The sequence below is a fragment of the Sciurus vulgaris genome, assembly GCF_902686455.1.
Source record: "Sciurus vulgaris genome assembly, chromosome: 6".
Classification (NCBI taxonomy): Eukaryota; Metazoa; Chordata; class Mammalia; order Rodentia; family Sciuridae; genus Sciurus; species Sciurus vulgaris.
The window spans coordinates 61,846,391-61,867,166 of record NC_136466.1 but is presented as its reverse complement, the minus strand read 5'-3'; the positions used below and the strand labels follow the sequence as shown (position 1 = coordinate 61,867,166).

At 48.5% G+C, this 20,776-nt stretch overlaps 3 protein-coding genes and 1 long non-coding RNA gene across 9 annotated transcripts in view; 1 reads left to right on the top strand and 3 right to left on the bottom strand.

Moving 5' to 3' along the window:
• LOC306663430 (platelet-derived growth factor receptor beta-like) overlaps nt 1–597 on the bottom strand; it is a gene marked incomplete at its 3' end in the record, with an annotated part of 90,171 nt that extends 89,574 nt beyond the window's left edge. Inside the window, exon 1 of the mRNA XM_079143785.1 lies at nt 498–597. Within this exon, the coding sequence (XP_078999911.1) occupies nt 498–525 (28 nt within the window). The 5' untranslated portion in view covers nt 526–597. The remainder of the gene's footprint in view (nt 1–497) is intronic.
• The window catches only part of LOC306664098, a 114,589-nt gene extending 95,812 nt beyond the window's left edge, over nt 1–18,777 (top strand). Inside the window, exon 2 of the long non-coding RNA XR_013764641.1 lies at nt 18,388–18,777. This is a non-coding gene — a long non-coding RNA (uncharacterized lncRNA). The remainder of the gene's footprint in view (nt 1–18,387) is intronic.
• Nucleotides 758–4,836, bottom strand: LOC306663429 (platelet-derived growth factor receptor beta-like; the record flags this gene model as incomplete). The annotated part of the gene is made up of 3 exons (XM_079143784.1): nt 758–1,290; nt 2,088–2,182; nt 4,539–4,836. The coding sequence occupies 3 exons, from the start codon at nt 4,834–4,836 to the stop codon at nt 1,018–1,020; spliced, it is 666 nt and encodes a 221-aa protein (XP_078999910.1). The 3' UTR covers nt 758–1,017.
• A 175-nt stretch (nt 18,778–18,952) lies between the features above and the next one.
• Nucleotides 18,953–20,776, bottom strand: part of LOC306664073 (platelet-derived growth factor receptor beta) — a 36,424-nt gene continuing 34,600 nt past the window's right edge. For all 6 annotated transcript variants that reach the window (XM_079144750.1, XM_079144751.1, XM_079144749.1 and 3 more), the window contains one exon: nt 18,953–19,595. In XM_079144750.1, the coding sequence (XP_079000876.1) occupies nt 19,412–19,595 (184 nt within the window). In that variant the 3' untranslated portion in view covers nt 18,953–19,411. The remainder of the gene's footprint in view (nt 19,596–20,776) is intronic.

The window sequence follows — 20,776 nt, the reverse complement described above, 5'->3', positions numbered from 1 at the left end:
GCAGCCATGCTGGTCAGGAGGGAACCTGTTCCTGGGTCAGAAGCACATGGCCACCATCCCCCAGGGCCTGGTAGGTACTCCTGCTGCAGTAGATGGAGATGTAGTTTGAGTCCACGTGATGTCTTGAGCCAGGCCAAAGTCGCAGATCTTGGCCAGCTTGCCCTCACAGATGAGCACGTTCCTGGCTGCCAGGTCTCGATGAACACACTGGGTCAGGGAAGAGAGGAGCAGACACCTTAGGAGAATTGTGGGAAGCCCTCCATGGAAAGCGTTTGAGGGCATGGTATAGGGGAGTCTTGCCACACCCTGGGCAGGGAGAGAGGAAGGGAGCAGGGGACCAGGCTCAGGACCCTCTCCCACATGGGCTCAGGTCCCATGTGACCACAGTCCTAGTGTCCAACACATCAAAACCAGCTACTCTGTGAGAGGCTGAATGCACTGAGAGAGAAAAGAGGGGAGATGGGGCTCCGTGAGAGAGAGGAGCTCCCAGGACTCACATTTCAGCATCTTGATGGCCACTTTCATGGTGGCCTGTGAATGGTTCAAGCCATGAGCTGTGGCCTCTAACACCTGCCCAAAGGACCAGAGCCGAGGGTGCATCCAGGGTGAAGGGATCCCTCAGTTCCTGGCCCACCAGGAAGCAGTTCTCCTCTCTTCCCACACAGGGATGGGGAAGAGCCACCTTCTTAGGTCAACCTAAGCATCCCTCAAATCCCTCTGGAATTAACATGCTCCCCTCCAAAAGGCTTCTACAACCATAAGGCAACCCAGTCCTTCCTGGTGTCTCATCAAAGTCCTGCCTGCTCTCTGTCCCATCTGACTTCCTAGGAGCTTCCTCCCTCCCCATGGGAGCAGAGTCCCTCCACACCCCTTCAGCCTCCCTAACTAGATAAAGCACAGGCTGGCACTGGGCCTGTCCTCAGTGCTTCCTTTCTTGCTATAGAGGGTCCTAACTCAGAGTCTCAGGCTCACAGGACTCAATGCTGGGCAGTCCCTGGGGTTCCTCTTTACCTCATTTTACATAGGGGTAGACAGAAGGCCAGAGAAGGCAACATATCTGCCCCAGGTCTCATAGCTAGTCTTGACCAGGCTGAGACCAGACCCATGAGTCTTCCTTGCAAGTCTCCAATCTGTCAGGTGAGGCCTTCCAGAACTGACCAAGCACAAGCTGGTCCCGTGGCGGTTTTCACGTGGAGTCCTGGGGCAGCTGCATGTGTCCACATAGATGTACTCATGGCCAGCAGAGTTCACAGACTCAATCACCTTCCACCGAATCTCATAGCGGGGCTTCTGAAGGACCAAGACCTGGGCCAGGAATATGCATCAGAGAGGGTCTTTGAATTTGAACTCACTAGGTGCAGACTCATAGGAGAAATGAAACAAGTGACCCAGGGAAGAGTGGCAGGGAAGAACTATAGTCACACAGGAAGTCAAGACCTCCATGGGCTCAGGGAGTAGGTATCCAGGGGCCCCAGTGGAAGGAGGGGGTGGCAGAGGAGGCATCAGGGTGTGACAGGCTGAGGAGCAGCTGACAGTCAGGAGCCAAGCCCATCAGCAGCTGCTCTTGGAGTCTCAGCTGCTCCTCAGGTGGGAGTAGAGGAGCAGGCAGCCCTGGACAGGGCCCCTCCCGACAAGAGGTGGACCCTGAGGGGATCTCAGAAGGATGGATCTTTTGAATGCTGCAATTTAGGATACTGGAATCCCAGGATTGGTCAGAATAATAGAATCCTGGGGGACAGTAATGCTGGTTTGGAAATCTTAACATTTTGGGACTACAGAGTGGTGAAATCTCAGGGATTAACATTGCAATTATAGACTAGTTAAGAGGATCTGCATCTATAGGAGTCTACATAGGTGATGGGGACAAGCAGGGCCAGGGGACCCTGGGTAGCTTGGATCAGGCCTATGTCAGTCCAGTCTGCTGGGGGTGGAAGCAGCTTAGAGACCCTGTGTTAAGAGTTTCCACCTGAGCTCCATGCTGGGCCCCTCCTGTGGTCAGATCCTGCAGCATGGGGTGGGGCGGGGCAGGGGGTGCAGCAAGCAAACCAAGGGTACCAACACTACACACTAGGCCAGATGGAACTCACCTTCTGCCAGAGCATGATGAGGATGATGAGGGAGATGATTGTGAGAACCACCAAGGCCAGGATGGCTGAGATCACCACCACCTTGAAGGGGAGGGCTGGGGACAGAGACCAGAGCTGGTCATGAGCAAGCAGAAGTGGGTAGCTGCCCTCCCCTATCCTGCTGCAGGCATCTAAATAGCTTCCTTTAAGCCCCAACAGAAGCCACCCAACTCCTTAAGGGTTTTTGATGTCAGACCCTCGGCCTCTTGCTCTGGGCCACACCTGCAGCCTCTCTTATAAACCTCCATCCCCTCAGACACCTCCCCCAGTTCAGATTCTTGTGGCCACCATGTGTCTTTGGTCCCACCAGGGTCAGTATTGCCTTTCTGCCCCAGCTCTAGGCTGGCTGCAAAGCCCTTCTCTGGGTTCATGCCCATTGCCTGGGTCTCCTACAAGACCATGAGCCTCTGAGGGTCATGCCTTGTTGACTGTCACAGCTGGTCAGAGCACTAAGTTCCATGCCTGAGCAAGTGACCAATGGACTGCATGACCTGCCACCAAGGGATCCGCAGGCTGAATCACAGCAGGATCAATCCAGACTCAGCAAGGAGTCAGCTCCCTGCCTATCATCTGCTTCCCTCCAGAGCCCAGCTAGGAGTGGACAGTGATGGCACTTAATAGGGTTAACTGTACCCCTCAATCCCTAAGTCTCCTATAAAGCAAGACCTCAACTCTTTCCTCCCCTGCTACCCCAGGCAGACCTTCATCTCCCCTGTCCTGCCTGCCTCTTGGCAACCCAAGTGCCTACCCAAGTGCCCCTTGGGAACTTGGTTCTTCCTCCTCTGTCCCCTTTCTGTCCTGCTCTCCATCTAGAAAGCTCTGTCCTGCCTCATGTCCTCCTCAGGGTCACAGACCCACACCACTGTCTGCTCCCTTCTCTCCAGCAGCCTCACACATCCAGGGCCTGGGAAATAAGCCTGCATCCTCCAGGGAGTCCTCTGAGTAAAGAGGAGCTGTCCCACAGCCATCTCAGCCCAGGTCATGATGCGTGGCGTCACTTCTGCAGGCGAACTTCTGCCTTCACTCAGAGCTGGTCTGCAGGTCAGGGTGTCCACACTGTCTGCCCAGGTGCCCACTTACTCAGTGACATGTGTGCATGCCCTGGAAGGTAGATGAGGTAAGGATGTCTTTAAAAACCCACTCACACTCACAGGGCAGGGGACAGAGGTCGGTGTGTACAACAGGCATGCACAAGTACAAGGCCACTAAGCCTGTCTGAGTACACAAGTGTGCACCAAGCCTCACGTGGACATCAGAGACCTGCTGGCTCTGGCTTCTGTCTACCCCGAGAGCCCCACTCCTTCCCACTGCCTTCCTAATTTCTCCCCAACCCAAACCCCAAAATCCAGCTTGAATTCTTTAACACTTAGAACCCCTGCTGCCGCCTCTTTGAAGTTTGAACTCTTGCTCAGCAGGCTAGCCTCCAGTCATCTTTCATTTTTGACCCAAAGTATTTTTTTCTCAGGATTTTCTCAATCCTGCACCTGGCCCCTTCTCCCTCCAGGTTTTTCCTCCGGAGCTCTGATCCCAAGTGGGGTGGCTTATCCTCCCACGCCGACCCTTGACATTGGACTAGAGGCACTAAGATGGCAGGCAAGGCTGTTCCATTGGCCTTGAGATGTTAGGTTCACATAACTATTTATGGAATAAGAAAACAGATGAATGAAGGAAGGGCATTCATACAAGTGCATGCATACACAAGGATGGGCAGCTAGACAGGCAAACACCCCTATGCACCACTAGGACTGTTCATAAATGTGTAAGATATGCACATATGTGTCCCTTCTAAGATATAGGCACTGTACAACAGGCATACATGTTCAGGTATTGTGTTCACACATTTTACCAGAAAGGTGTGCTGCAATCACATGCTACAGACATGCACTAATATGCACAGAAATTGCACATGTATTATTTGTACACATGTATGGGGGTTATACACAAGCCTGGGAATTGGGCATCCTTATGTACATGCCTTATAAACATATATTCTGTGGGTTTACACACACAGACAAGCATCTTTCATGTGTGAGTACATGCTTACAGACATGTGCTCTACCTTTATTTGTGTGTCTGGGGATTAGGCATTCTTCAGCACAAAGTTCACAGCTCTACACACAGAGAGTTTGCAACTGTGTCCTTGGATCAGGGCTACTCATGATCAGGGTTTCCAATATCCAGTTTCCTTTCCCTGTGTAGAAGCAGACAGTGCTACTCCAACCATGGTTTCTACACTTGTGTTTGTACACGTGTGTCCATCATGTATTGTGTAAGGTGCAGTGGAACACACTCTGATGGATTTCACAATGCTGCTGTGTGACTAAGGTTGTGCTGACTCGGCCCCCTGTGGGTGCATGGGCTCAGTCCCCATATATGGCAGGGTCAATGTGGGGGTGAGCTGGGGAGACTCACAATGTGGCACCACAGTAACCTGCACATCCTGGCCCAGCCGGTTGTGCAGCATGCAGCGCACCAACAGTGGCTGCTCCACGTGGCACAGGGGCAGCGTGCTCACCGCCTCGGACTCCTGCTCCTCCACCCAGTATGTCACATTAGTCTTCACTGACGTTCCTCCTCGGAACTGTTCCCCAGCAGTGTGCAGCCGCTCGCATGGACACCTGTCAAAGAATGGATCGGCTTGCAGCCCCACCCTTCTGCAGGGGGGAACTGAGGCAAAAGGCAGACAGCGCCGCCCCGTGGAGAAGTGCATGTCAAGTTCTTGTGTCTTGCTCTCAAAACCTAAAAGGATTCCTTCTGTGATTCCCAGACTGATCAGCAGGTGGCGCGCCCACTCCAACACCTGGAAAACTCAAAACTGGTTCAATTGATTCTCCACAAGTGTAGCAAGATCATTTCAAAAAATTGTGCTACTGGTAGATTGGGTATCTAGATGCAAAGAAATGAAGTTGGACCCTCACTTTGCACCATATACACAAATTAACTCAAAGTGAATCAAAGAAATGAATATAAAAGCTAGAACTATAAAACTCTTAGAATAAAACATAGATAATATTCAAGATCTTGACCTGGTAGATGACTTCTTAACTCTATTACCAAAAGTAGGTGTAAGCATAGAAAGCCTAGATAAAGCATAATTTATCAAAATTGAATATCTTATACATCAAAGGACACTGTTGAGAAAACAAAAAAAAAAAAAAAAAACAAGAAAATATTTGGAAATCGTATATCTAACAAAGGCTCAGTACCCAGAATATGTGTATTGTTCATCTATATATCTACAGACATCTCTATTATATCGTTCTGCATACATGTTGAATTGAATGAAGCTGATAGCATCTTGTATAACTCAAGAAGAAAAAGACAAACAATTTTATTTAAAAATGGACTAATTTTGAATAGACATTTCACCTGAGGAGGCACAGACATAATCAACATTGCATGGAAAGATAATAAGCATCATTAGTAACTAGGGAATTGCACACCAAAACCTTATGAGATATAACATTACATTTACTAGGTTGGCCATAATTTTTAAAAATCATAACTTAACAAGAATGGGTGAGGATATGGAAAAAAGTGGGAACACTGGTACTTTGCTGGTAGAAGTGTAAAAAAGTACAGCTGCAATGGCGATTGGTTAGATGGTCTCTCAAAAAGTTGAACATAGATTTACCATATGACCCAACCATTCTGCTTTAAGATATAACCAAAAGGGACTCAAACAAATGTTTGCAGATGAATGTTCAATGCAGCATTCTGTTAGTCAGGTTTTCCATTTCTGTAAGCAGAATACCTGAAAAGAACAACTTAGAGGAGAAAATGCTGATATGGGTCATAGTTTCAGAGGTATCAGTCCATAGTTGAGCAATTCTATTGCTTTGGTCCCAAGATGAGACAGAACATCATGGCAGAATGGTGTGGTGGAAGGAAGCTTCTCAGCTCATGGGAACCAGGAAGCAGACAGAGAGAAGGCAATGAGCCAGGGACATATGCAATCCTTATGGGGATGACCCAAGTGACCTCCTCCAGCCATCTCCCATCTACCTACAATTACCACCCAGTAATCCATTTGATTATTAATCCATAAAATGGATTATTCCATCTATTATGGCAGCTCTACCCTAATCTCATAATCTAATAATTTCACCTCTGAACATCCCTGCATTGTCTAAAACATGAGCTTTTGGGGGAACACCTCATATACTAACTATAACAGAAACAGCTGACAAATGGATAAACAAAATGTGGCACATCTGTACAATACTAACCATAAAATGAATGAAGTACTGACACCAGCTGCAATATGAATAAGCCTTGAAAACATTGTGCTTTGTGAAAGAAGCCAGACACAAGGTATTAGATAGCTATGATCCTGTTTATATGGAACACTCTAACCACAGAGACAGTCGCCTAGAGGTTTCCAGGGCTTACAGGGAGAGAAAATGAAAGGTGACTTCTTCATAAGTAAGAGTTTTTCTGTAAGGGTGACGAAAATATCTTGGAACCAGATAGAGGTGATGATCATACAACATTGTAAATGTACTATATGCCACTACATTTTATTATGTGAATTTTATTTAAAAACCAAATGAACAAAAAAGAAGGTATAAAGAGTTTAGATAAATAGAAACAGAGAATTCAGTGCCAGTAGACTAGCATTACACTCACAAAAAAATTAAACCAAATGCAACCAAGAGAAAGGCAAAAAGAGATAAAAGCAGAAAACGATGAAACCTAGAACAAAAGAATTAGAGAAAAAAAAATCAACAAAACCAAAAGCCATTAATTATAATAAAAACATATAAATTTTATAAAATATATACAAGTTATATTAATTTGTATAATTTATATATTAATTTATATAATTCATTTTAACTATATAGAACTCAATAAAATTTTCATGCAATTCTTATACATAAATCTTACTAAATATGTGCAAGTTCTGCATATAATATACAAAGCATTGAGGAAAGAAATTGCAGAAGTGAATAAATATTAGTAAGAAATACACCTTGTCCACAGATTGGAAGTCTTGATATTTTTAAGTATGTCAATTCTCTACACATTGGTCTTTAAATGTAATTTCAATAAAAATTTCTGCAGAAAATAAATATTCTGTTTAGTAGTAATTAAAAACTTGGTTTGATCATTTTTTATAAAAACATGAAAGAACTAGAGTAGCCAAAACAATCTGGAAGGGGAGAACAGAATGGAAAGACTGATACTACTGGCTTACAGATTCCTAGAAGCTGCTACATGGTATTGGAGACAGGATGCACATGTATAGCAGTGGAGCACGGTAGAGTCCAGGAATAGGCCCACCTGTTTGTGGCCAATTGATTCTTGCTAGGGGTGTAAAGATAATCCAATGAAGAAAAGATAACCTTTCAAAAAAAAAGGGAATGTAGGAACAATTGAATATTTATACACAAAAATACACAAACACACAAAAAAGAAAATCCAACAAGCCTAAAAATCCTTGATCTGTACATTAAACCCTATACAAAAATTATCTCTCAGTGGATACATGATCTAAAATGTAAAACTTTGCAATTATTACAAGAAAGATAGAAAATATTTGTTAGCTTGTGACCTTGAAGGTTAGGGGAAGAGTTCTTAAACAAATACTGAAGAAGATCCTTATGGCTCTGCTTCCTACTCATCATGTGAGCTGCTTCCCTCTGCAAAACTCTTCCACCATGATGTCCTGCCTCACCTGGAGCCCCAAGGAATGGAGCCAGCTGACCACGAACTGAGATCTCTGAAACCAGCTTCTGATAAGAAATCAGATGAGAGCCCCATGGAGAAGTTATGATAAACCCCTCCTCCCTCTCTACACCACAGGTGTGAAGAACGTGCTCTGCAATGTCCTAGGGAACAGAGCATTTTGGAAGAGTATCACTATGTGAGTAAGATGCTCTCATCCTTTAGACTCCAATTATTTGGAAGAAAAAGGAATTGAATACCTCAAGTGTAGATATGATGAGGTCTCCCAAAGTCCAAACTTATTAAAAAATGTTTAGAATTCCAATGACAAGTTCATTGATTTACTGTAAAAATTTTAATATTGAAACAAGTACATGTCAGTCTCCATTGCCCACCGAAGCAAAAAGAAAGTCAATATAAACCATAGTCCATGCCATGGAGCAAAGTTACCTAATTTAAAAGAATGGAAATTATAGTGAACATGTTCTTAAAAAGAGAACAGTAAAATAAAAGAAAATCTCCAGTACACACACACCAAAGCACAATTCTAAATAATCTATAGGTCAAGGAAGTTGAAGGGGAAATATAATAGACACTGAACCAGTGAAAAACAGCATTTAAAATTTGTAGAATACATCCAAAGCAGTTCTTGTAAATTGACAGTATTAAAAACACATTAGAAATGAGAAATTGGCATGAATTAACCGTCACTTAACCACCTGGAAAATCTTGGGTGTTGGGGGTGGTTGAGGAGCAAATTCACCAAAACCAAGCAGAATAAAACAATTAATGAAGATCAGAGAAGAAATTAATTATATTGAAAATAGAGGCAATGGAGGGGATCAGAGAGATAAAGAGCTGCTTCCTCGAAATGATTCATAAAATTCACCGATTTGTAATAACACTGATGGGCGTAGGAATAGACAAAATCAATAGCAAGTATTAAATGAAATGCTAATTATGACAGTCCCTGAAGACATCAACAGTTTAATAAGGAAACAGTGTGGCTGTGGATTGGGTACCTGCTCCCCACAAAGGGTTCATGTATTGGCAGCTTGGTCCTCAGAGTGGTGATGTTGGCCAGTAGAATCTTTAAGAAGTGGACAAAGTGAAAGATGATTGGGGCACTGGGCATCAGGAATTGGCAAGACCATACTCACTACAGGTATGCACTTCATTGATAAGCCCAGGAATTAGGATGATTGGATGGAAGGATATAGAAACATCATATAACAAAATTCAACACCTATGGATAAAAACTCTTACAAAGATAGGAATACAGCATGTTAGGGGTTAAATTATATCTCTCAGAGCATTTGCATAGGTTCTAATCATGCACTTAGGAATGAGGCTTTTTTTTTTTTTTCCAGAAATGGCAGTAGTATGATGTAATTACCTAAGAAGGGGTCATAAGGGAGTGGGGCAACCTTTGTTTCCATGGGACTTGTGACCTTATAAAGAAAGCATGGTGGGCTGCTCATTCATGGGCCTTGTGTCCTTATAAAGAGAGCAGGACAAGCTCCTGATGCACTGTGCCCAGTGTCCAGTAATGATTATCTTCTCTCCTATCTAATTGATTTTTTACATGAAACATTTGAATTTCCATCCTTGATTTTAGGGATGTCCTACAGGTGTGTCTGTGCACTTCCCCTGGACATTCCCTATAGCAGGGGACAGGGAAATCACTCTGGTGTGCACCTGTAGCGGCATAGCTTCAGTACCAGAAAATTCTGTTCCTGTACATCTCTACCTGTCCCCATCAGTTACTGGTGTCACGGTGTAACGCATGTGCACTGTGTGTAGGATTGTATGGAGAAATTATGAGGAACCTTTCCTGCATCTCACCTCCACAGTGTTAATGACTTGGTCTACAGTGTCTTAGGAAACAGAACATTTTTGTTATAGTATCACGATGTAAGTGAGGTGGCTACCCTCCTTTTGACACCAGTTATAAGAAGTTGGAAGGAAAAGGAATTGAATACCTTCAGTGTAGATATGTGTGGTCTTTCAAAGCCAAAAGTTATTACTGATTTTTAGCTCAAAATGAAAAGTACATTGACATTCCATACAAATATTAATTCCTAAAAAAGTAAATATCAGTCTACATTTTACACTAAAGCAAAAAAAATATCTGAGTACTTCCTTACTCCTATTCCAAAATGGAAAAAGTTCTGGAGGTTCCAAAGGGAGACGACCACTGGGACTTATGACCAGGCATGTATGGGCAATTGCTTGCTCTAATGTCACAAGGAACATTTGTGAGTAAGTTTCAAAGCTCAGGTATATAAGAAAGTGGCTGAGGGTGGGTTTTTGTCCACAAGTACAGGAAGCTCTTGGTGGTGACCTGTCGAACTCCCAGATACTTAGAGCGTTTGGTGGTTGGTGGTTGGTGGTTGGTGGTTGGTCATTGGTGGTGGTGGTCTTTGGATATTGGTTCTTTGATTTGGGTTTGTTGTTTTGTGTTGTTTGTGTTTTTGATTGGGATTTGTTGTTTTGGTCTGTTATTGTTTTTTTAGCTAGTATCTTTAGTTGGTATTCCTGCTTAGGATGGATAGCCAGAGTAGTGAGAATAGTGTAGTATCCAGGGGCCCAGCTCCTGCTAGAAGGCAGTCCTGAGGGACCAGAATGAGGTCCTGAGGGACATGGGGCATGGCAGTTTTGGCCAGATCATACTAGTCTGCCATCACCTGATTGGGTCAGAGGTGGCAGTGAAAGTCCTGCAGAAGACAGAGCAGAACCTCCTGATCCTATTGAAAGAGTATATCATGAGGAGCCTGGATCATTCCAATGTGATCCAGTTATTTCAGGGGGTGGAGACCCAGAGGAATATCTACACGGTGATGGAGCAGGCAGGAGGGGGCCAGCTCTTGACCACGTCCCGCAGGGTGGCATGCAGGAGGAAGAAGCTCTCAGACTGTTCCGCCAGCTGGTGTGTGCCGTGGCCTTCTGCCATGACAGGGGCATCATGCACCAAGACCTCAAGCCAGAGAACATCATGGTGGATGCCACAGGCCACATCAAGCTCATTGATTTTAGCTTCAGCACCAGGGTCATGTGTGGCCAGAAACTGAACAACTTCAGGGACACCCTCTCACACTTTGCCCCCGAAATTATCCTGAGGCAAGTATATGAGGGCCCCCCAGTGGACCCCTGGAGCCTGGGCGTCACTCTCTATTTCATGTTAACAGGGAGGCACCCATTTATGGGACGCACCCCTAAGGACATGCTGAGGCACATCATGCTGGGAGCCTACTGCGACCCTCCCCAGGTTTCTCTGGCAGCACCAATGCTCCTCCACCACATGCTGACCCTGAACCCCAGGAAGCAGCCCACAGCCAAGCAGATCCTCCAGCACCCATGGCTGAGGAGGCGAGAGCAGTATTCACCCCACGATTATCCTGGGGCACTCCCCAAACACCCAGACCCACAAATACTGACCAGAATGTTTGATATGGGTTATGATCTGCAGAAGACCTGGGTGTCCCTGGCCAAGAGGGAGTTCAATGCCCCCATGGCTACCTACCTCCTGCTCCAGCACCAGAAAAGCCAGGGGGTGGGCTCCTTCTTCCATGGGAAGCCTGTGCCTCCCAGGGGTAAGCCTCTCCAACGCCCCATGGATCTTTCCCATTCCCCTGTCCTCTCCAAGAGGAGCCCCAGTGAGCCTGTCCTTTGCACCTTCCCCTTGCCCTGTGAACCTCTGCTGCCTGAGAAGGCCAAACAGATAGGGCAGAAGTATCTCAGGAGGGCCAGCCAGCCTCCCATCCATCTCCACTTTCCATCTGCAAGAACCCGCACACCTGGTTTACCTTCCCAGCCTGACTGTGGGCAACCCCATGCTATCAGAAAGCTCTGGAAGCTGGTGACCAGGACAATTGTGACCTGTGTGGGAAAAATATGCAGTTGCATTCCACGTGTAAGCAATAAGGTGGCTCAAATGTAAGAGGACAGAAACCTGCCAGATGACTCAAGTGTGGTTCCAATGAAGAAGAGAGGTGACCAGTCAAAACCAGGGGACAGCCAGAGGACCCTGTGCTCTCTGCATCCTGACACCTTGCCTGGGCGTGGGTCATGTGGAGTCTGAACAGCTGCAGGATCAAGATGTGCCAACTACCTCAGGTTCTCTGCAGGATTCCAGCCAAGAGCACTTCTGCATCCACCAGGACATTAGAGTCTCCTCTGCCCCCAGCTGCAGACGACATCAGAGACTGTTCCCTGGGACACTTTCCCTTCTCTGCTCCTCTGCCCTTTCTCCCTTTCTTCTGAGATGATCCTCAGTAAATTTGTTTCAGACAAATTGTGGAAGAAAATTATTGTTAGAAAAGAAAATCCTATGATCTATAAAAAAACATGAACAGATATTGATAAATTAGGCACTTATTAATTTGTCAGGCGCTTAATCTGTTTACCCTGTTTTCATGAATCTTGAAAGGGCTTCCCCCACCCCGCCACTGCTCTTTCCATGTTCCTTTGGCGTCTTCGTTCACACAGAAGCTTCCCCTTGGTGTGTAGTCCATGCTGTTGTCTTTTCCTTGCTGCTGCTGGGTTCCGTGTCCTGCTTAGGAAGCTGCGCCGCTGATCGTTCATGCCGCACTTTCATTTCCATTTTCTCATATCGGTCTGGGTCACAGGGGTTTGCTGAAGGGCATGGGATCTCCACAGCAGAGATGAGGAAAGGAAGGTCAGGGAGGGTCAGTGACTTATCTGTGACTTAGCTGTGACCCCCACAGCTACATAGGGGAAGACTAAGAACCAGAAGCAGATGGTCGTGGCCTCAGGCCCAGAAGGGCATCTCTACTCCCGACCACTCAGGTGCTCTGGTCAACAGCACGTTCTGCACACCTCACGTATCCTGACGTCCATCACATGCCTTCCTGTTGCTGGAAAGCTCTCAGGCTTGTTTCTTCATCAGGAGCAGTACCCGCCTCTCTGTGACACTGCCTGTTCAACTATTGCCCTATGGTGGACCACCAGTAAGACCTTTTCCCTGTCCCCAACAGGCTTCAGCAAGTAGAGGCAGTGCCTGTGGGCCTGGAGGTCTCCAGTTCTTCAGGCCCCACACTCAGGTCCAACCCCATCCTCCTTGGACAGGGTCGCCATGCACAGCTGGTCACCCTTGCTCTCGTTAGACCAACAATACACAGGCTCATGCCAGCCACAGAACTTCTTATAGTCGGGCACATTTGTGTGCAGCCCCTAAGTGGAGGGTGACACAGGGTGGCGAGTGTGCGAGGGCTTCCAGAGCAGTGGCTTTGGAGCTGGCCTGAAGAAGCACAAGGGCAGAGAGGGTGAATAACCAGGGCTCCCTGTGGCCAGTGAGAAGGAATGGCCTGGAGGTGGGAGGAAGACGGGGACGAGGTCCAGGCAAAGTCCCTGACCAGCTGGCTGGCTGCTCAGGCTTCGTGCTGTAGGCCACGGGTTCTCAGGGACCTGAGAACTCTCCAGGGCGTGTCTCCAAGAACAATCCAGGGTCCCCAGCTGCTAAGCTGCAGGAGGGCCTGTTAAAGGCAGATCCCAGGACCATCCAGGCCTGCTGAATTAGGAAGTGGGCAGCTGCTCAGGGACAGGCTTCCTGGGGAATTCCTAGCTCACTCTGACCGAGACCACTGTGCCCGACAGCCCCTGGGAGGCTTTAAGAAACTGTGCCGACCCCTGACTTGTGAGCAGCTTGAGTCTGGTCTTGGGCTGCGCTGCCCAGCTTGGATGCAGTTCTCACCAGGCCCTGACCCCAGAGGGCAGAGGCTTCTTCCTGGAGGAGTGTGTCTGGGAGAAGGAGGGAAGTGGCTGGCCAGGCAGGGGAGGCCACCTCCACAGGACCCGCATGTTCCCCGAGATCACTGGGTGCCGCTCATGCTGTCATTTCTGTCTATCCAGCTGCCTCCTAGGGCTCCTCAGACTCTCCCTCCAGGAAGCCTCCCTGCCCCTGCCAGCTGGCAGGCGTCCTTCCCACACCCCGGGCCTCCTGACTCACCTCCTTTCCAGCACTTTGCCTGTGTAGAGGCCCTAAACTCTTCTCAGGCCCTCACTCTGGGTCAGGTGTGAGCCACTTGCTCTTTGGTGTTTTCTCATCAAATCCTCAGCTCTAGAGGTGGGTGTTAATTATGACTGTATTACTGGACAGGAAACTGAGGTTCTGAGAAGTTCATTCACTTTCCCAGGATCACACAGCCAGTGAGAGTTGGTTTGCCTCCTGTGCCTGTTGTGTACTTGGCCATCCTGACCCACAAAGCTTAGAAGTGTGAGGAATGAATGAGTCGATGATGAATGCTGATTCCCAAAGCCCTGAGCAGGAGGGTGCACTGCCCTCCTGGGAAAAGGGACATTTTCTGAGTGTTGGTTATAGCCCAGGCACCGTGCCTTAGCATGTTCATGACACTGAATGCTCAACTCGTGAGGCTGGTTCTACTAATTATGTCCATGTCGCTGATGAGGAAATCAGGCTCGAATAGGATGTAGGTAACTTTCCCAAGGCCCCAGAGCCAGTGGACGGCAGAGCTGAGATTGGGAGCAGGCGCAGTGGGCAGGCACAGGCAGACAGTCCTGTTTCTGTGATGTCCCTGAGACCCTGCCCCATCCCAGGGTCCCCTCATCTGGCCCCGAGGCAGCTGAGGCAGATGTCGTTCTGAGCTGTGGGACTCCCCATGGCCCAAAGCAGTGGAATTTTTATTTCTTTGTTTGTTTGTTTTATATTTATTTATTTTGGTACTGGGAATTGAACCAGGGGCATTATACTACTGAACTACATCCCACCCTCACCCCTTTTCATTTTAGATTTTGAGATGGTCTCACTGGGTTGCTTAGGGCCTCACTAAATTGCTGAGGTTGACCTCCAACTTGTGATCCTCCTGCCTCAACCTCTCAAATTCTTGGGATGACAGGTTTACACCACCACGCCTGGCTGCACATCTCTTTTTTCTTCTTTCTCTCACTTGTTTATGGACTTTTACAATAAACCTGAGAGGTGTCTGACTCCCTCCAGAAGAACAGAGCAACTCCCTACTGTTAAACAATGTTGTTTTCGTATTTGATTTTCTTGGCCTCCAAGAAGCACTATGATTTTTTGTATTTAAAGGGAACTTTTAGACTCCACTAACACTTTAAATGTTTATTCTCTCTACTTGCCATTCTGTGTCTAGAAATTGATTCTATGGGTACAAACACATAAATCTGAAAATAAAGACATATTTTCAAACCAGGGTCATTACAACATAATTCATAACCCTACGAATTTGAAAACAATGTAGATGTCCATCGATCTCAGTTAGCTAATTTATGACACAGGCAAGCTTTTAAATGGGTGTAGCCCTCAAAATGGATAAATTAGTATCTGTATGTGCCACTGTCCTGTATGTCCATAATGTACTGTTAAATAGAAAACAAAGTTGCAGAATAGTAGTGGTAGTTTTAAAAGCAACTATACAAATATTAGTATGCATGTAAGTGAGGGAAACCCTAGAATAACAAAACTAAACTATTAGCAGTTAAAACAGAATTTCCATAAGATAAATTCCTAGACACAGAATCACTAACTAAATAAAGGAAGCATTTAAAGTGTTAAATACATTAGAATCTAAAAAACAAAAACACACAAAGAGAAGGTATTCTCTCTTTCTGTATTACATATTCTGGTAATGGGTTTGGGACACATGTTCTTTAAATACATTTCTAAATTAATTATTTTAAAACAAGACAATGAACTCAGATACAGAGGCCTTAGAAATTCAGGGTTCTAATTCAGAGTAGGGACATTAATGGGACTGGAGACCCTTCCTGGGCTACAACTCAGGGCCCAGCAGAACAAACTTTTTCAGAGTTTCCCTCTTTTTCCAGGAACAAGGACCCAGGCAGAGAGTGGGGTGGTGGAAGAAATGTGACCTCCAAGTGGCTCATCTGTCTGGGAGAAAAATTCCAGCTCACCCATTTTCCCTGGGCACAACCAGGCACAGGCTGACCTAGGTCACCCCAGACCCCTGGAGCTGTTCTGCACAGGGGCCTGGAGGTCCAGGTCCTCTCCCAAACGTGTTTTATTATTTCCACCTAGCCCTCAGGTTCACCTAGCTGTTCCCTCTCAACCAGCCTTTTCTATACTTCCTTTTGGGGGCACAGTCGCCAGAGAGGCCACCAGTCTGGAGACAGGATTTGGAGCCCAGGCTTCCGGGACCCCTGGCTCTGCCCCCTTGGGTGGGCACTTGACCTCCCTGAGAACCAGTCTAGAAGTCTGCCAGGCCCAGGCTCCCATCCTGCCCTTGACACATCGCCCAAATGGTCCTGGCCAGGATCACTGCAGTCTCGTCTCTCATGTTACGTGAACTAGGTTCCTAGGCCTGATGAGAGGGAGAAACAGAACACTGAATGAAGCAACCCGGCAGCCCGGCGGCACCACCTCCTGGCTAAATGGCAGCCAGGCTTTTATCCTGCCTCCTCTCTGTGGCCTTGTTTTCTCCACTAACCATGAGGGTAGTGGGGTCAGACGTGCATCATAAGGCACCCAAGTCCCAGGAGGAGCAGGCTCAGATGGGGCCTGGAGTCTCCTGTCCTGTGAACAGGCTTTCCCACGAGCAAAGACAATCCTGTGTGGAATGTAGGGTGTTCATTCTCTTTGGTGGCAGATCCAGGTCTTTGACTTTTCAACTACTGCCACAGCCAGGAGAGAAGAGGTCATGAGTTCTCGGTGTCCTACAGAGCCAGGACCATGGCGGTGGGGGCTTTGCGAGCCAGGCCCTCCAGCTGGTGGGGTTTCCCTGACACAACTCAGATGCCACTGAGTTGGCTGCAGGGCCGTGAGTCAGCTGCCCCACAGTCCTGTCCTCTGCCCAATTGCGGCCCAGTCACAGACTACTGGAGACAGTCCAGGGAGATCTGCAGCACCCTTCCCCCAGGTCCAAACAGAGTGGCCTGTCCCAGTGCTCAGAGAGAGGGGAAAATGGTCTGAGGACACAGCAGGCAAGTGATCAGCCTCAGGATGAAAGCTGGTTGCACCTCAGGGGATCCTCCCAAACAGCCCAGCTGGAGGGCCAGGCACCCCTGGCCTGGCCTGAGACCCTTGCATCTGCCCCCTGCCCCAGTGGCTCTATTGCCCCTGGGGCTGTGCAGCCAGTGGCTAACAGGCCTAGGCTCTGCAGAGGAGCTGATGCCAAGTCCTGAGCTGGCCAGAAGGGACCAGGATGACCACCGCGTGCTTGCCCCACAGCCACTGAGCTGCTGCAGAGAAGCCTGTGGGTCTGTGTTCCACTCTCCTGCCTGTATAGACCCCGCCTCAGAGTCGACCTGGTCTCTATGCCCTCCCCTGCTCTCTCCCTCTCTCCTCCACCTTTCTCCCATTTCTCTCTGGGGCCCTTGCATGCTGTTTGCCCTGCTCCTTCCTGGGTCCCAAACGTGACTCACCCTGATCTGGAATCCAGGCTCTGCCAATGCCTATCACCAGCCACAGCAGTCTTGTTTGGCACAGTGGAGGGGAACAGGGAGGGGGCCCCAGCTTAGTAGCCAAAGGCAAAGCACATGGTGGGAGAAGTGGGGGGGCAGGGAAGACCTTGGGCTTCTCAACGCTAGAGCCTCTAAGCAGACCTGCGGGCTCCAAGCTCTCCTGCCTAGCCCTCCCCAGGTACCACAGAGGAAGAGAGGCCTCCTCACCTCACACTGGGAAACCATGTCCAAGTCAGGGTTACCCAGCTACCAGCAAGAAGTAGGAGAAATGAAAATTCCTTTTTCAGAAGAGGCAAATGAGACCAGAGCTGAAGGGATCTGTCAGGATGAGTCTGACTGCCCCTCACTCCATACCCACCAGCCCAGGGACAGGGATCCAAATCCAAGAGAGACCACAGAGGCTGTGAGTGGAAGCACCAGGTTTCATATGAAAATCTTTCCCTTATAAAAAATAAAGTACACAGATAGGAAAACTGAACAGCATACAAGTTAGCACTTTTGACGTATAAATGTGAGTTAGTGTGAGTCCTAAAATACTTGTAAACCTAGGTGATTACATCTTTGGTACCGTAGTGAGAATCGACTCCTTGAGGGAGTCTCTGGGGCCCTGGGGTTGGAGACGACAACCAGCATGGGGACTGTGCCCAGGAGGGCTGAACTTGCCTCATCCCCTGGCCAGCCCTCCCCCTCCTGGGGGTCATGGACATATCCCTCACTGCCCTGGTACCACCAAAGTCTACTGGTTGGAGGGCAGTGAGGTGTCACTCCCACACCTGGGCAGAGACGAGGCCATACCCCACCAGGTACTACCTCCAGGATGGGGCAGCTGGAAGCAAATGCGGCAACCCCCACAGTACCCTCCTCTTGTACCCCTTTTCTGGGGCGCCGATCTTAAGGCTCTAGTCCTTCGTGGCACACATTGTCCTTACTGTCCATTCTGCCTGTGAGACACCTTGGTGACAGTGGTGGGTTGCTTCAGGTAATGACTTCCCTCCCTGCCCCCTTGCCCAGGATACCTCCGGAGTTCACCATGGGTGCTGAAATGGGTCTTGTGGTCCTCACATGTACCTGGAGCAGCCGCTGGGGGCTTTCCTGGGAACTGACAGTCATTCCACGTCAAGGTTCACGCAGCTGCATTTGGAGCTGAGGAAGGGGCACATTCCTGAATGCCCAGAGTGACCCCGCAAGATAATGGCTTAAGTTACTTGGCCTTCCTTCATCTGGACAAGCATGCAAACCCCAGGAATATTCTAAAATATTAGTGTTGACAGGGATCTCAGAGTGAATGAGTCCACCTTGCTCATTCTTCAATGGGGAAAAGGACTCAGAGAAGGCAAGGGATTCCTCCAAGGTCTCAGCAGGTCCAGTACAGAATCAGGGTCACCTACTGGTGCACACATTTGGACATAATGCTGGCACATCCACACATTTGTCACAGATGGTAGTCAGCTGGGCCTGCAAACTGAGGATGATGAGGAAAAGCCTCAGAACCAAAGGGGCCTGGAAGACCAGGGCACTGTCCACAGCGAGTGAGCCCTGGGTATTCTGGTCTGGGTCTGCAGGCCAGGGAGTTCTGTACCGGTTCAGCTGCCAGTGCTAATTACAGCATTAATTAAGCATGGCTGGCCCCAGACCAGCTCGGGCCTGGGAAAGCAGAGACAAGTGTCAGGGGAGGTGGCTTCAGAGTGAAGCAACACTGGCCAAGGCAGGCCCCAGCTCAGCCAGGAGCCAGGGGTGCTGGGTCCCTTCCCCAGCCCGTGGGCAGATGGAAGTGTGGGGACAAGCCTGCAGCTCCTTGAGGGCTAGCTGACTATAGAGAGAGGTTACTGACCACCTCATTCACTCAGGATCCTCCTCAGATTCCAGCCTCCCCACTTGTCAGCCAGGGAGACCCCAGATAGACTGTGAACTCCCAAGCTCAACTCTTTGTCTTACAAGTGTATTGGGACACTGAGTCCCCTGGGAAGGAGCCTGTCTCAGTCACATGGTCTCCCCAAGGCAGAGCTGGTCAACATCCCTGCAGTTCCCTTGCCTCCTAGACCAGCCCTAGGACTTGGAGTGCAGCGTGTCAGGGACACAAGCCTTCCCCATAAGGACAGCTGGCAGGAGCAGCATGGCTGACAGGATGTCAGGCTGGGGGCACTGGGTGCTGGGAGGCAGAAGGGGAGCTTCTGGTGGCACATGATGGGGGCCAGCCCCTACAGAAAGCTGTCCTCTGCTTCGATCCGAGGCCCAGGGCAGCCTGCTTCCATTGGTGGCTCAAGCTCCAGCTGGGCCTCCCCGGAGGGCTTGGGCAGGGGCTCTGGCTCTGGTTCTTCTTGAGGGTCAAGAGGACTGTCACAGGAGATGGTAGAGGAGGTGTTGACTTCATTCAGGGTGGAGCTAGAGGAAGAAGGCGAGTGAGTAAGGGGAGGGGGTCACAGTAGGACAGTAACAGCTCTGAGATTTCTGTGAATGCCACTTTGCATACTTCTACTCAGTGAGTCCTTGTGAAGGCCACATAAGTCCTAACCCAGGAGGAACGTGCAGCACAGAGAGGTTATGACATTGCCCCACATCACACCATGTGTGTGCAGGAGCTGGGACGTTGGAGCAGGTCCAGCTGGGACCACATTTCAATTCTCACTCCCCAGAATCTCATCCTTTGTATTCTGAAACATTATATCACTTAATCCTCATAACACTCCCCTAATAGAAGGACTTTTAGTGGTTTTATTTAATAGAAGAGAAAACTGAGGTTCAGAGAAGTAAAGCTAGGTAAAAAAAAAAAAAAAAGAGTCAGCATTCACACTCCAAGCTGTTGGAACCATAAGCTGAATCCTCTGTACTATCAACCCAGGCATTGGGATGTTGATCTCATTGACAAAACAAAAAGGACCATCAGGGCCTTCTAGCCTGTGTGCACTGTTAGCGCATGTGGAGAAACAGGCTCACAGAGTCAAAGCCTGCCCAGGGGTCTCGGTGGCAGAGCTGCAGATAGAATGGAGCCTGGGACTCCAGCCACCTCCCCTGGGCTGGATCTTATGTGGCAGTGGGTGAGTATGGCTTCCTCTCTCTACCTGAGGAAGGTCCAGTGAGAACATCAAGTCCAGGCTGCAGCTGAACCTCCCTCCAAAGCCCTCTTTTTACTGAGACTCCACCCCAACCCAAGATGAAGAGCTCCATAGTTTCTGTTCCAGTCTACATTTTGGATTGAACTTGGGGCACCTCTGCCTTCTACAACCAGACTCCAGGGTCCCCAGGTACAGTGTTAAGCATGGAGCACAGACTAAGGCTGGCGAGGTCCACACAGAAACAACCAGCATGCTGGGGATGCTAAGCACGTTCCCTCCTCCTTGGACTAGTGCAGGCCTAGAGAAGGCGACTGTGGAATTCCACTCAAGGAAAGAGCCACCTTTCTTAAGTCCCAAACTGTCCTTTTTCTAAGAAGCCTGGTCTTCCCATCTGAGGGCTCAAAGGTCAATTCAAAGGTCCATTCTGTCCTCTGCTCATGTGAGGAATAAGTCCTCACCCTAGAGAACTGACTTCTAGGTTAAGCCTGTCACAGACATAGGCACACCCTG